Genomic DNA, 16,793 nt, shown 5'->3' with positions numbered 1-16,793 from the left:
TAATATCTCCAATTCAAGTTTGCTTCAATAAAACTTTCACAAGTGGCTTATAGACTGCGCATAATTTAGAGTGCTCCCATACAGGGCCGGGTATAATCTTAACTTTGCTGGACCATAAAACCATTTGGCTTTTCTGTTGGAAGGATGAAGTGTTTGATTATGGTTCTGTACCCAATATTAACAGATGGGATTATATTTACAAAATTTCTCTGCTTCATCGTTGAACTGCAACAGCGTTGAATACAGTTTTGGGGAGGATTTGTAGAACTGACTTTTGAAAACTAGCCTAAAGAAGAATTTCTCCCAATTGAGATAATCTCCAAAATAATGATAATAGCTATTGAAATATTTCAATTTAATTTTCCGAAGGTACAGTATTACAATAATGATCTTGAGGAGAAGAAATGAAATTGGGATTCACAGTCCTATCAAATAGTTGTCTTGTTAATTTCAACTGTTACAAATTGCTTTAAAGTAAGTATGTCACCAATTCAGCCCATCATGTACCAGGTGTTAGGACAAGCATACAGAGCACTCAACTCAGCAGAGCAGCAAGATGGAAAGTCTAAGAAAGAGGGAGAGTCCCCCCAGAGTTAAATGGTGGGGTAGGAGAGCTGCAAACAATGGCAATATATTTCACACCTGGCAACCAATGCGCCCCTTTGGTTTTAGATAGTACATGGGTGGACAAGTCTAAAAAGCCTGGGACACAGGAGGCACTTGTTCTAGGAGGCTTAGTTTGATCAGAATTAAGTACTTCCAGAGTTAACACTAAATACATTACTTCTGGTAAATGAGCCACCATAGCCACTAAAGGGCTGTGAAAATTTATGTCCAGGGCTTTTTAGACTCATCTTCCCATTTTGAAAACAAAGGGCCACATTGATTGCCTGATAAGAATTTTTTTCAGCTCTCCTATCCTACTATAAAGGTTATTCTGCAAGTGCAACCTTTTACGGTGCTCAACATTCTCCAAATCAAAGCGAATCTCTCTCTGCATCTTAGATCATTATTAATGCATTCTTTATATTTTCTAAAACAATTATTTAGATTCAGGCAAGTCTGGTTTCAGACCTAGGACTGAGTCTGCCTTGGTTGCCCTGAAGGATACCCTTTACAGAGACCATGCAGCTTTCAGTACCATTCACCTGTTGGATAAAAGCAGCAATGCAAAAGCCAGCTCCAGATGGCTGGAATGCAAAACAGGATGTTGTGGTTTGCAACTGTACTGTTGGCAAAAAGGAGGAGTCTATTCTCTGTACTGAGCACCGGATGTTAGCTCAGAGTGTCATCTGACCTGTGCTGGAAGTACAGGGGAGGAGCTGTGACTCTTCTGATGGAGTCTGAAGGGTGCAGTCACGTTTCCTATGTACTGCTGAATGACAGGAATAAAACATGTAAATAGGACTCCTGTCTGTCTCATTTCCCCTCCCTGGGGAGGAATGCAGGGAGGGAGAGAAACAGTGAAGCAGAGGGTGTGTTCTCTTCACATCTAATGAGGAGAATCGCCGGTTTACGACCTAGCCTGCCGGGAGTAGCAGATGGAAGGTAAACAAGTATCCAGCTCAATTGCCCGGGGGAGGCCAGTTTACCTCTGACTGTGAGCTGAGATACTGACATCACCATGATATTCTCCTAGATCACCTCTATGAAATGGGAATTGGGGTCACTGTGCTACAGTGGTTTTGGTCTTACCTATGGGACTGAGTCCAGAGAATAGCATCGAGAGATTGCTTTGGCACTGGCATTGGAACTATTTTATCTCCAATGCTATTACAAATTTATATGTAGTGTAGCCACAGGCGTTTCGGTGTGCTGCTCTGGTTTCGGTGTTCCATTGAGCCAGAAGCGGCTTAGTTATGCTGGCCACATGACCCGGAAAAACTGTCTGCAGACAAACGCCGGCTCCCTCAGCCTGTAAAGCGAGATGAGTGCCCCAACCCCAGAGTCGTCTGTGACTGGACTTAATTGTCAGGGGTTCTTTACCTTTTTTAGTCACAGGGAACAGTAATTAGGAGTTTGGGGACAAGGTGTTAGCAAGTAGGCTGACAACACTCAACTCTATTTGAATCAGGAGAGGCCTTGCACCAGTGCCAAGACACATTGGTGGGATGGATGAGGGAAAATAAGCTGAAGTTGAATCATGGCAAAACAGAGGCTCTGTACAACAGCTATGTCCATTCCTGGACCAGGAGAGCTTGATCATAGTAGTTCAGGCACTGGTGACTTCAAATTTGGATTGCCACAATGCACTCTATGTAGGGCTTTCCTTGTGATTGACCTGGAAACTACAGTAAGTGCAGAACGCTACAGAACAATTGCTGACATAATTGAGACCCTGTCAGCATATAACATCTCTACTCAAGAGATACGCCCTGGTTGATGGTTTCTTACCAGGCAAACTCAAAGTGGCCCAAATCCGGCCCAGCAATCTGCCAAGGCTCCGTCTCCCAATCCTAGCACTGTTGTGCTCAATGCTGAGGACAAGAGATAAGTCCTCTGTCCACACCCTAGAGAGCCATCTTTAAAGAATTTGTAGAACTATTTATTCTCCTGATTTGACATTGTGGCATAGTTTGCCGCTCAGTTTCTTAGCTTTTATGAATGCAACCTTCAGCAGAACCTAATGTATACAAAGTCAAATCATTCCAGTGTTAAATCACACACAGAGACAAAAACAAAAGCCAATGTAATGACCCCAAAGGTATTTTGTGGCAAATTAAAGAATTTATGAAGAGTAAAACACATTAATCAACAGTTTGATTCAAATATACCTGAAGACACATTTGCTTTTCACAACAAATAAAAACCACTACAAAATTCTGAACTGTAAATAGCAAATCATATATGTAAAAAGAGTGGTACCTCTTTGAAAATATAGAAGTTAAGTAGAACCATTCCAAAGTTGTAAAAAATCAATAATGAGCGGAACTGGAAAGGCTCCCTTGTCTTCATCCATTTGGGACCAAGCCAAACAGTGAGGAGGTAAAGAGTACTTATAGCCAATGTGGGAAATGGAGACTGCATCAAGGGCCAGTCATCAACGCGTTTGTCTAGGAAAAAACAGACAAGAAATTATTGAGAACATGCTTTCTCATTTAAATTTGCAAAAAGCTTTCAGTTAAATAAGATTCATTGGTATAACTGCAGTGTTACACCTTGTATAACATTATGATAAAAATGTGCCTATATACAATTAAGCCAAACAAGTCGTTAAAACACTTTCTGTTTCTATTACCAGTTGTAAAGTAAATTACATTGTTTAAAGTTCCAGCTGGATAACATCAGCCTTGTGCTTCCCACAGTCAAAATAAACAGTAAGAATACTTGATATTTAGAATCAGTGCTAGTCAGCGTAAAGTATATTTTCACAACATGGGTCACACACATGGTAGGAAGCAAGAGTGTGCCTTCCTTCTTCACCCACAGATCCCTCCTCTGAAATCCTTGGCTGCTCACAGGGTGGTGGTGGGCAGTTACCTTTCACATCTTATTTCTTAACTTTGATTCTGCTGATAGTTGTTTTTTAATATAGCTGTGGTATCTGTAGCCTTTTAAAAATGTTTTATCGCTATCTGTAAGAACATTTAAATGAGACGTAGGTGTATAAAATCCAATATGTCAATCCACCACATGATTGAGGCCCTTGCACATTAGAATTTATGCATGTTGATCCTGTCAAGTATGCAATCCCCTCATGGGAACTGGGACAGTCTCACTGGGGCTGTGGGGGGGGGGAGGCGCATACTTGCTCCCCACCATGCCCCTAGGACAGATGAAGGGGCAGGCATCATTCAAACTGAATCAGCCCCAGATAGCTGAAGGCAGGCAGTGCCTTCTAAAAGTATGTACAGTCGTACCTTGGTTCTCAAATGACTTAGCTGCCGAACAAATTGGCTCCTGAACGCCGCAAACCCGCAAGTGAGTGTTCTGGTTTGTGAACGTTTTTTGGAAGCTGAACATTCTTGAACTTAATCCATTCCGGGAGTCCGTTCGACTCCCGAAATCGTTAGCAAACCAAAACGCAGCTTCCGATTGGCTGCAGGAGCTTCCTGCGCTCAAGGGGAAGCCACGTCTTGGTTTGCTAACGGTTTCGGGAGTCGAATAGACTCCTGGAATGGATTAAGTTCAAGAACCAAGGTACCACTGTATAGTAACTCTAGAGATATCTCAGTTGTGAACTAATAGCTGTTTCTTATCTGATTGCCATATATATGTGTGTGTGTGTGTGTTTATTTTATGAAAAACACGCAAACATAAACACCAAATGCCCTAGCTGTCTGCAGTACAAGCAGCGCTCTTTTCCTAGAAAGTGTAACCCCTGAAAAAACAACACTGAGTACAAGTAATTGACTAATTCAAAGCACAAACAATGTGCATTGCTTTCCCCATCCCCACCCCCAACCTATGGTCCATTGGGCTTTTCATAGAAGAGAGGAATCTATGGGGAAACATGAAAAACAGCTGAAAAGAACAAACAGAAAACTGATGTGGAACAACGCTTGGGCATTGGACTTGCTATAAAAATGACAAATTTTGTTAATAACTCTGAAACTAAAAGTAAAGAAAGGGACATTCATGCTGCCTGCATCCAGTAGGGATAAAGAAACACTGCTTTAATGAGGCAGCGCTGAGAGGTGGGGTGGGCATGGGTGGGAACCCAAGCAGCACAAAATGACATAAAATACTATTATTATTTATTAAATTTGCATACCGCCCTTCATCCAAAGATCCCAGAGCAGTTCACAACAGGAAAATACAAAATGAGAAAACAAAATACATAATAAAATGAAAGGAAAAACAAAAGGATATCAATACACCCCACCCCACCCCCCGGGCCACAGAAATGCAAAGCAATGGAAGCAACAAGAGTATGTCTGCTCCAGCAGTCCCTTGGGGCCTGAATGAATTAGTATTCACCTATTTCTGATATGCATCTGCTTCCGCCTTCTCAGAGTGATGCTTGAGTTAAATAGTTAAAGTTCTGTAATTGCACCTGTGTCAAGTGCAAGAAAATTGATGCACTATGCAAAGTTTCTTTTAAAAAAAGGACAGGCATTCAGAATGCCATGGAGACCTTGCAGCGAAGCTTTGGTTTTATTTTATTTTATTGGCTTCTGCAAGCAAATAAATGAGTGCCTTTCCTTTCTTTATTTTATTTATATTAGGGATCATGACAAAAACAGGAGCAGAAATTGCTAGTGATTGTTTATTTAGCCTGTGTCCAAAATGGAACTCAGTCCAGTGAACAACTGGCATAGTTGCTTTTAGCCTGCAAGCAATAGATAATTGATCATGCTTTCTCTCCATTTGCATTGTGTTTCCTTCACACTAAAATGAATGGGGTGGAATAACGCTATGACACAGATGACATAATATTGCTATGGTGAACAATGAAACAAATAGTGCAGTTTGTGTGGAAGACAAACTGCAGCGCAACAGAGGCAGTGCTGCATGTGGGGATCTGGGGCAGAATGGAAAGGGGTGCCTTCTTACCTCCCTAATTTATATACAGTGGTACCTTGGGTTACATACGCTTCAGGTTACTCCGCTAACCTGACTCCGCTAACCCAGAGACATTACCTCGGGTTAAGAACTTTGCTTCAGGATGAGAAAAGAAATTGAGCTCTGGCAGCGCAGCAGCAGTGGGAGGCCCCATTAGCTAAAGTGGTGCTTCAGCTTAAGAACAGTTTCAGGTTAAGAACAGACCTCTGGAACGAATTAAGTACTTAACCTGAGGTACCACTGTACTTTTTTTTCTGTTAAGGGTTCTAAGGTGGCCTAAAATTTATAATATTAACATATTTTAATTTTGTGTACACAAATTCAGCGATGTAAATTTATAGTGAACACGAAAGAGAGAGAGATACATATAAAAGGGCTCTGATAGGTTGCGAGTTAGAATGGTAAAATGGTCAGGAACAGGACAATTCAAGATTTCATCCAGATCTGTCTTGCAAAAGCTTGGATAGATCCATATTGAAATAAGGACTGCTAATGCACACTGAATGTGCTTTTGAACAGGCATATGTTTGTAGTACAGCAATCAAACTGAAAAGCAGTAAGACAGAGCACTGCTAACTCCTCCACTCCTTCCTCCTGTTGCAGAATAAATTGCCCCAGTGTTACCTGCCTGAGATGAGAGGAGACATTCCACACGCCCCAGCATTAACAGACAAGAGGCGGCAGTTGAGGGGGCAGGTGAACAGTGTTATGGCTGGAAGGCTGGTCTAGATGTTAGCTTTGGTTGTTTACAGCTTGTAAAACGGGATTATGTTTAATAATAGTAATAATAGTAAAAGAGGCTGCTGAAGTAGCGAAACCAGTCTCTTTGTCAAGTGAAGGTATCCAGCCAAGTCTGTTAAGTAGGTTTGTGATTGGTTGCCACCCAGAAACTACCAGTTGAAGAAGCTTCCAGAAGGTGGACTAAGGAGGGCATGCCTTGCCCCCTACACCAGCAGTGGGTGGCATCATCAGCAAGTGTCTCACCAAGAGAACAACAGACCAGACTTGTCTTGAAATGGGCTGGGAAGAGACACAGAGGCTTGGCTTGATCTCTGCGCTGAATTCAAAGCCATGGCTTTGGAGGGCCTCTGTGGGAGCGTTAATGTAGTGGGCTCTTCCAACTGATGCGCGGCTTGAATATATATGTGTAATACAGGGTGCCCCCCTGCACACTCTACTCACCAACCCTTTCTTCTTGCCTCAGTTTCCCTATCCACAACCACAATATCCCCCATTCGTCTGCCTTAGTTTCCCCTCAGGTCCATCTCCCTTCTCCATTTCTGTTTCCCTCTCCAAGACCACAGTATGTTCTTCATTCCTCAGCTTCTGAACCTATAAAAGAGTCACCACATATCCCCCCAACTTCCACATACCGTCTCCCCCATCCTCAGCTTCCCGCCAAAAGGACAATGATGCATCTCCCCATCAACCCCAAGACCACCCTCTCCCCCTGCAAAAGGACAACAAAATTTCTCCTCTCCCTTTTTCTCTTTCATTTTTTCTCTTTCTCTCTCTCCCCTGCCAAGAAAACCTCCCTTGGTGCCAGGGAGTAAGGGAGGGAGGGAGGGAGGGAGAAGAGTCCCCTCAGCAGGTAAATGACAGCACCTCCCCTTTCCCGTTCTTCTCCTAAGGAGACCCATTTGGGCTCTGAGGTGAATTCCTGCAAGTCAGATTCCAAGTTTTGGCAGGATTATGGAGAAAGCTAGAGAGTTCCAGAAAGACATCTACTTCTGCTTCATTGACTATGCAAAAGCCTTTGACTGTGTTGACCACAGCAAACTATGGCAAGTTCTTAAAGAAATGGGAGTGCCTGATCACCTCATCTGTCTCCTGCGAAATCTCTATGTGGGACAAGAAGCTACAGTTAGAACTGGATATGGAACAACTGATTGGTTCCAAATTGGGAAAGGAGTACGGCAAGGCTGTATATTGTCTCCCTGCTTATTTAACTTATATGCAGAATTCATCATGCGAAAGGCTGGGCTGGATGAATCCCAAGCCGGAATTAAGATTGCCGGAAGAAATATCAACAACCTCAGATATGCAGATGACACAACCTTGATGGCAGAAAGTGAAGAGGAATTAAAGAACCTTTTAATGAGGGTGAAAGAGGAGAGCGCAAAATATGGTCTGAAGCTCAACATCAAAAAAACGAAGATCATGGCCACTGGGCCCATCACCTCCTGGCAAATAGATGGGGAAGAAATGGAGGCAGTGAGAGATTTTACTTTCTTGGGCTCCATGATCAGTGCAGATGGTGACAGCAGTCACGAAATTAAAAGACGCCTGCTCCTTGGGAGAAAGGCGATGGCAAACCTAGACAACATCTTAAAAAGCAGAGACATCACCTTGCCAACAAAGGTCCGTATAGTAAAAGCCATGGTTTTCCCAGTAGTGATGTATGGAAGTGAGAGCTGGACCATAAAGAAGGCTGATCGCCGAAGAATTGATGCTTTTGAATTATGGTGCTGGAGGAGACTCTTGAGAGTCCCATGGACTGCAAGAAGATCAAACCTCTCCATTCTGAAGGAAATCAGCCCTGAGTGCTCACTGGAAGGACAGATCGTGAAGCTGAGGCTCCAATACTTTGGCCACCTCATGAGAAGAGAGGACTCCCTGGAAAAGACCCTGATGTTGGGAAAGATGGAGGGCACAAGGAGAAGGGGACGACAGAGAATGAGATGGTTGGATGGTGTTCTTGAAGCTACTAGCATGAGTTTGATCAAACTGCGGGAGGCAGTGGAGGACAGAAGTGCCTGGCGTGCTCTGGTCCATGGGGTCACGAAGAGTCGGACACGACTAAACGACTAAACAACAACATGTGCCTCATGTGCCCCCTAGCAGTAAAGACTGTCATTACAGCATGATACAAAGATGTAAAAAAGGTAAAGGTCCCCCTGACCGTTAGGTCCAGTTGCGGACGACTCTGGGGTTGCGTGCTCATCTTGCTCTAAAGGCCGAGGAAGCTGGTGTTTGTCTGCAGACAGCTTCCGGATCACGTGGCCAGCATGACTAAGCCGATTCTGGCGAACCAGAGCAGCGCATGGAAACGCCGTCTACCTTCCCACCGGATTGGTACCTATTCATCTACTTGCACTTGACGTGCTTTCGAACTGCTAGATGGGCAGGAGCTGGGACCAAACAACGGGCGCTCACCCCGTCACGGGGATTCGAACCGCCGACCTTCTGATCAGCAAGCCCTAGGCTCTGTGGTTTAGACCACAGCACCACCCGTGTCCCCTTGATACAAATATGTAGAAATAAATAAAAACATATTGCACAAAGACACCACCATCTTCAGAGACCATCATTCCAAGGAAACCAAGCCTGAGGTGTGTGCTGCCTCCCATGAATCTGCCACTGCCAGGGATTGGGGTATATGCAACAATACTTTTTGCCAGACCACAGGAGAGGAGGTGCCTTGCTAGACTGCTCCATGTGCTGCCTCTGCTACCTCCTTCCACGTCCTACTGCTGAGCAGGACAACCTCCTCCTGCCTCAGAGAAGTATCTGCAGGGCTCTTCAGTCCCCTACATGAGTAAAGAGAGGAAAATGTGGCTGTGGCCAAGAGGTCCCACAGTGTCTGAAGCATAGCAGTGTTTGATTCAAAGTTATGCTACTGACACACAAACATATTCTTTTTTTTAAAGAGAGGACAATGTGCATTCACAGTTCACAGTGCTGTACTGTGCTCCTCTTTTTGAATGCCTATCTCTCTTGTCCCATTAGACAAGGTTGAAGCTCTTTGCACACAAAAATCATAACGTGAAGTGCAAAGAGCAACAGATCTTATGCTGATCTTATCATAGAGTTAGAAGGGACCCTGAGGATCATCTAGTCCAACCCCCTGCAAAGACAGGCAAATGCAGTTGTCCCATACGGGGATCGAACCCGCAACCTTGGCATTACCAGCACCACGCTCTAACCAGCTGAGCTATCACCCTTCTCCTCACACAAACAGACTTGGGAGATTCCTTAACAAATTTCTGATTTTCAAGCCCTTGTCAGACCAGTTAAGCTTAAGTGTGGGGATATTTAGACATGCAAGACCAAGAGGCAACACCCAGCAAAGTGTACAAATTCCAAGTTAATTCCAAGTTTTAAATACGACTGTCGGGGGGGGGGGAATGGACCAAGAAACAAAACAAAGATAAATTAAAATTCAGTGGATATAAAGCTTTGAAAAACCCACATTACAAGGAAGTGTTCCATCATTATCCCAGACAATGAGCCAAAATGACTTAAGAAGAACCAGAAACTTACAAATTGTTCTGGTCCAGCAGAACCACAGCTGTAAAAATGATAGCACTACATAATTTCATATTTCTGTTCCATATCATATCAGCTACTATATCCAACACCTTTTATAAGTTTGATTGCAATGATTATATCTAGCATAGAAACATATCAAGACTTTAAAAAAAAGCTATTTTAAATTATGTTTATTACAGCGGTACCTCAGGTTACATACGCTTCAGGTTACAGACTCTGTTAACGCAGAAATAGTGCTTCAGGTTAAGAACTTCGCTTCAGGATGAGAACAGAAATCATGCTCTGGCGGCGCGGCAGCAGCAGGAGGCCCCTTTAGCTAAAGTGGTGCTTCAGGTTAAGAACAGTTTCAGGTTAAGAACAGACCTCCGGAACGAATTAAGTACTTAACCCGAGGTACCACTGTATATGTGAAAAAGCAATAAAACACCTCATATATATATATATATATAAAAAGAGAATTTGAAGATTTGGGGGATTCTACCTTATGCCTATGAATTGGATCACTTAATACAAAACCCTAAACATTCTCTGGTGCAAATGGAACAAAATAACTATGAAGAACCATTGGTAAGTGAATACCACCCCAAAAGACTGAAAAATATAGGATTGGTATCACGTAGGGATGTCAGAGTATTCTGACAAAAAATGGGGGGGGGGGGTTTTGAAAAAATGGCTGCAGTTTGCATGTTCATCTGTGGTCACACACATTCTTGTGGATTTTTGAAATGGTATGTGATGAATAACTATTTAAATTTTGTTTTGGCATTTCCTTTTTATTGAAATGAATGTAAATTACACAAAAGTTTACGTAAATTATGAAACTTACGTTAAATAGCAAACAATGAGATGAACAACCTAGTAGTTGGAAGAAACAAACTGTAGTGGAATAGAAAAAATGCTGACTTTGACAAATACAGGTCAGAATGGGAAACAGCTGCTTTCTTGCACCCCCAGTAGCAAGTTATCTCATAAAATCCACTCTTAGAAATCATAGAACAAATGTTATCACCCATTTCCCTCTTTCAGTACAAGTTTAAAACATCCCTCCCATGAGGAAATGAACTGAAAAATCCTATTTACATTCTGGAGGGGGGGGGGAGAAGCAGATCCCAGATATAATCTACAGTGGTACCTCAGGTTACAGACACTTCAGGTTACAGAAGCTTCAGGTTACAGACTCCGCTAACCCAGAAATAGTACCTCGGGTTAAGAACTTTGCTTCAGGATGAGAACAGAAATCGCGTGGCGGCAGTGGGAGGCCCTATTATTAGCTAAAGTGGTGCTTCAGGTTAAGAACAGTTTCAGGTTAAGAACGGACCTCCAGAATGAATTAAGTTCTTAACCCGAGGTACCACTGTATTAGGAATTAAGGTAAAAGTCTAGGTCCTTAGATGCTGGTATTTAATTCCATTGGGGATGCACTTAGTAGACCACTTTATTTCACAAAAGAGCCAATTGCAGGAGTTTGGGGGACACATGGAGAGAGGAGAGCCAGGGAAGCCTCACTGTGCAAGCAGAAGTCCTTGTACAGGCTTCCCTTGATGGGACTCATCAAATCCCACCCTACGTGTATAGCAGCTCCATCTGCTTTTGGCCCTACCTTTGCTATTGTGATGTGCCCCCAGAGGATTGTCCAAGACTAAATGTGCCCCTCAGTCCAGTAAAGGGTTAGCCATCCTTGACAAAGACTGACAAATTTATGGCAGTACAGGATAAACTGTAGAGAAACATTGAAACAACAGAGGCAAAAGGCTATAGTGAGAACTTTGAGGAACCTGCCAATACTTTTCCAAGTGTATAACACCCTTCCCTTTTTCTTTTTTTTGGCTTTGTTTCTTGCAATAGAACTTTTTTTCTAAATTTATTGGCTGTTATCTTACATCACTTTTAGTTTTAGAGAACAAATTGAGTAGATTCCTGCCCTGTTTTATATTAATATGCAAATTTTTGTTGTTGCAATCATAGTGCTGTTAACTCTGCGCTTGTAAGAAATGTATCACAAAAATCTTATCAAGAGGTACCGTATGTATTGTGCATGGCCAGTCTCTAAGAAAAAGATAAGCTTGATCAGTAACAGAAAATCCCCTCCTTGGGTGTGGTTCGCCATAAAACTCTGCAAGAACTAACTGGAAACTATGTAGCAAGTCCTAGTTGCGATTGCTGCTTTATGTTATTAAGGCAGATCTGTTGCAAGGTTTCCTCATAAAATAAGCAACCTTCCCTGTGGGATACATTGCAGATACTTTCTACTGAGAACATTGCTGCTAGGCTAAGAACATTCCTCTACCATTCTTCTGAGTCCTGTTCTCGACATGGCTGCAACCTCGCCACAGGAACATCACAAACTGTTTTCATTATTTAAATCAGTCCTAAGGATCCTGAAGTGAGGTGCAACCAACCACCTCCTTTTCTGTGGCTCAAAGTCTTTCTGCTTTACTCCTTTTCTCTCCAGAGGCAGATAAATACAGTGGTACCTTGGGTTACATATGCTTCAGGTTACACACTCAGCTAACCCAGAAACAGTGCTTCAGGTTAAGAACTTTGCTTCAGGATAAGAACAGAAATCGTGCTCTGGCGGCGCGGCGGCAGCAGGAGGACCCATTAGCTAAAGTGGTGCTTCAAGTTAAGCACAGTTTCAGGTTAAGAACGGACCTCCGGAACGAATTAAGTACTTAACCCAAGGTACCACTGTATAGGCTTCACTGCCTGTTGGAGCACAGCCTTGTGGCCTTGCCTCATTCTCTCTTCATACATAAAAATCCCCCCCCCCTTTTTTGATCCCATGATGGAAGAAAGGTAAGGTCTCCTTTGCTTATTCACATCAGGTAGGCGCCCTTACTATATCAACAAAATATATCAAAAATATAAACAAATATTTTTGTTTAGGCAAACCTATCCAGACACATGGAATGCTGACATGTGCTTTAATCTCTTCTTAGTTTTACTGTTGATTTTAACTATCTTTTGAATGTTTTCAAATATCTGTTGTTAGCTGTTTTTACTGATAATTTTAAGGTTTTACTTTTTTCTGGAAACCACTCAGAGGTTCTTTACAATCAAGCAGTATATAAATTTTGTTAAATAAAAACAAACAAACAAACAAACAAATAGAAAAAATAAGTTTCGAGAAGAAATGAGAGCTCGATGTGCAGTCTTAGTAGTATAAGTCCTTTAGGCTGCATACGGCAGCAAAAAGCCATAAGAAATAGCAGAGAATAATTGGGGAGAAGGATGGTGAAAAATGGCAGTCCCTATGGAAGTGCAACCCAATATATGTTTACTCAGAAGCAGGTTCCGTTTTATTTCCCAAGTGGGACATAACCCCATATAAGCATTTTAAGACTAAAGTCTTAAAGGTCAGTTTCACCTTTGATACCAATGCCTATTTTTTGTTTAGCACTTTGTAAAAGATTAACCATAAATGCCATCCAAAATGGGTGACAAAATGTCCCTGGGTTGGAAAGGAGTGGTGATGGGTTAATCTGCCTGATGTATCACTGAATACAACAAAAACGAGACTCTAAAGGTGCTTCAAGGCAGGTATTTATTGTGGGACAGGTGTTCCTTATGTATGCAAATTCATTGCAGCAGCCACATGACATCATCAGCATTAAAACGCCAGCCCATATTCAATCCTACCCCATTTAATCAGGATTTCCCCTTTCCCAGGAAAATCTGACATGCTGCAACAACACATTTTTTTAAATATCTCAATGACCTGCAATACAAAGCCCCTATTTGAAAGCACTCTGAGAAAGGACTTAGGGATGGTGTTATGAATTATCTATCTATCTATACAGGTGTTATGTTATTGTTCCTTTCTTTTCCTTTTCAAGACAGATTTTCCACAATCTCACAAAAGTCAGAAGAAGCGCAGTGAAAAACACAGGAGGACAACATCTTATGGATGCCCCATAAAACAAGAATGAACAAATCCCGTGTTCAGATACATGACGATGCCTTACAGCCACATACAGATTTCAGTTTTGCTTCCACAAGGTGTCATGTGAGCGTATCAAGTCAACACTGAAACTAAACAATGGCTCCCTTTCGCCTATCTATTTTGATAATCTGTTTTATTTCCATCACACAGATTAGGGATGCAACAGGTTAAATTGCAGAAACTGCCAATAGTCTATGTCTGGGTCTAAGCCCTTGTATCACACAGGACCGCTATTGCACCTTCCTAGGCACAAAAATAAATGATGCTTATTAATGGTGACCTTTGCTTCACCCCTGTCTAGTATCCTCTAGCAGATCATGTCACTGCATCATAGGAAAAAGTCCTATTAATGTAAAATTTCACATTTTTTCCAAGTCTTCAATTGGTGTTAAAAGAACCTAGTTGTCTTCCCTCCCAAAAGGGCAAGGAAAGACCCCCATTTATGGGTCTCTATTTTAGTTAATATTTCAATCTTAAAAGTGTCCAATGAAGAATAATATGTTCTGAAAGGGCCTTAGGATAGAACTACATACAGTGATATATATATTAAGCAATTTCTATGCATGAGAAAAGAAAGGAGTGGTTATGAATGCTGCTGCAGCCACTGAAAATGAGTTGAGAGTTCCTTTATTAACAAAAAATAGTCCTGTACATATTTACTAAGAAGTAAAGCCTACTCTGTACAATAAGGCTTACTGTCAGGAAAATGTGTACAGGATTGTAGACTTCTGACATATAATTGTCTTAATTTTTATGTAGCCTTTGAGGGTTCAAATATATACTTACATGCAAAGTACCTAAGAAATGCCAACAATGTTTCTTTCTTATAAAGCACCTTTGAAAGGGGTGAATTCAAGGGAGAAATCAGGAGAGGAGGGGGTTGCAAATGAGGGTGTCCACATTTGGTGGACTGCAATATGGAAGCTTTATTTAAGGCACAAATTGTTTCCAGCTTTTCTTACAACTCTTACAAGTCATACAAGTACAATTGTAAATTAGCTGATAATTGTTTTTCCTAATCATATGTTCTATAACAAAACAGATTTGGGAAAAACACTGCATTTTCATTTGTGGGTTGAAACACATGAGCAAAGTTTACAAAAAGCTATTGTGTTATGTGCATCTGTCTCTTTGTTTCATGTCTCGCCAGCCCAGTAAATTTGTTCTTAACCTAAATTATAGGAGATAAAATCAGAATTACTCTTACATCTTTATTTTCTGCTCTGCTGAATGGACAGAATACATGACTATAAATTTTACAAGACTGGCTGGATGACATATGAGCATTTGTAAAAGATCACACAGCTACAATATACTAATAAATTAGCAGCTTCCGATGTCAAATGCATATATTTGCTTCATTTGACAATTGCCTATGCCTTTTCCTGATTAGCACTGACGGAGTGACCGAGTGGTTCAGTGGATTAATGCATTTGTCTTTCAAAGCCTAAGACCCAGATACTAATTTGATCACAAGCAAAATGGCTGCGTTGTTAGGAAACAGTTCAAAACAAATCACACATGTAAGCCTAGAGATATATCAGCTCTCTTTATGTCGGTAGACTATGTGTATGTTGTATGGCTAATATACCAGCTACAATAAGTATCTTCCAGCATTAATTTTCACAATGTGTCGAAGGATGAATGGAAACTAACTCTTACAGTCAGTGTAATAATAACACATTGATAAATGTTCTATATATTTTGTATTTAATATATTAAAATTTAATTAAAATGCTTTAGGAACCCATAATCGTATTTTCAAAGCATTGTAAGTTTGGCCTGTGAGAAAACTGTATTTCACCTTCCAGTGCTCAATATAGTAAAAGTAAAAAATTCAGAAAAATTAGCACAATCAAGCCAAAATCCCACTCATCTCAGTGGGCGAGGTTTAAGTATGCATATAACTATCCAAGTTAAAATCAACAGGATATGGAAGTACTGGATCGTAAGTGTGAATTGCATCCTGAGTCTTTTTCATCTCTACTGCCATACTTAATTTGAAAAGCATTTTATGGTGGTTGTTTTTTTTTAAAGAAAGCTGTAATAGATCTTGGTAAATGCCCCTCATATATTACATCAGCATTTTTAAAAGTTAAATATTCATACAAAAAGCAAATTAATTCCTTAGCTATAAACCGCTACATGTTAATTCATCTGGGAAGCCTTACTAAGTATTAATAGCGATGGCTGCTATTTTCAGAGCAAAGGCACTTACAGGGCCAATCTAGCACATGCCTCCGTCCAATCAGCATGGCTCCTTATGATGTCTGCAATTGCATTACTAAGAGGGAAACATTCACTGTGAATAAATCTTTATAGCCCTTCCAGGATGCACTTTTCTCTGTAATGGCTTTTCAAAAAATCTTTGCGTATCCATTAGAACAATTTTAAATAACTTATCAGTCCAAAGTACATTCTGACCGATATTACTGAAACATCTGATCTTCTTGTTATGATAGTGAATAAAGAGTGTTTTGCGGATATTCTTCTGTCACTCTCCATTGGTTCTGTTATCTCACTGAGAGTCTATCACTAATTTTAAAAATGACAAAGAAATCCAGAGGCTTCGTGTTTGTTTGTTTGTTTGTTTGTTTGTTCATATATATTTTAAAACTCACACAAGCATTTGTATTTGACAGCGACAAAACATTTCACAAGGCTCCAGCTAGCATCCTGTAAGTAACTGGGCATACAATGTTTATAAGAATATGTTCTTAAACTTCCAAATAAATGGGAATGGCGCTATATTGAAGAACATGGATGAAGCTTCACTACAAATTTTCAACTCCTCTTAAATCAAATAACTTATTGTAGAAAGCATGCCTGTCATAAAAAATTGTAGAACTGCCTGTCAATCAAATGCAACGCAGATGCTCATCACTGCACCTAATTTAACAATATTCTCTTGGGCCATTCCCCTACCAGAATCAATTTTAGTACTACAATTCCAGCATACATATTTACTGAAAATGACTTTTGAACTTATTCAGTTTCTTTTCCTTTAGATATCAGTGTGCTGGTATCTAAAGGAAGTTTAATCTGAAGGGAGTTTAATCTGAAGGGTCACCAT

The 16,793-nt window shown here is 41.1% G+C and overlaps 1 protein-coding gene across 1 annotated transcript in view; it reads right to left on the bottom strand.

The window, feature by feature from the left end:
• The window catches only part of ELOVL4 (ELOVL fatty acid elongase 4), a 47,701-nt gene that overhangs the window by 17,935 nt on the left and 12,973 nt on the right, over positions 1-16,793 (bottom strand). Inside the window, exon 2 of the mRNA XM_082216975.1 lies at positions 2,866-3,053. Coding sequence (XP_082073101.1) covers positions 2,866-3,053 — 188 coding nt within the window. The remainder of the gene's footprint in view (positions 1-2,865; positions 3,054-16,793) is intronic.

This window comes from Podarcis vaucheri (assembly GCF_965113315.1).
Source record: "Podarcis vaucheri genome assembly, chromosome: 3".
Lineage (NCBI taxonomy): Eukaryota > Metazoa > Chordata > Lepidosauria > Squamata > Lacertidae > Podarcis > Podarcis vaucheri.
Note: the sequence above shows the minus strand (reverse complement) of the source record. Positions and strands in the feature narration are given on the sequence as shown.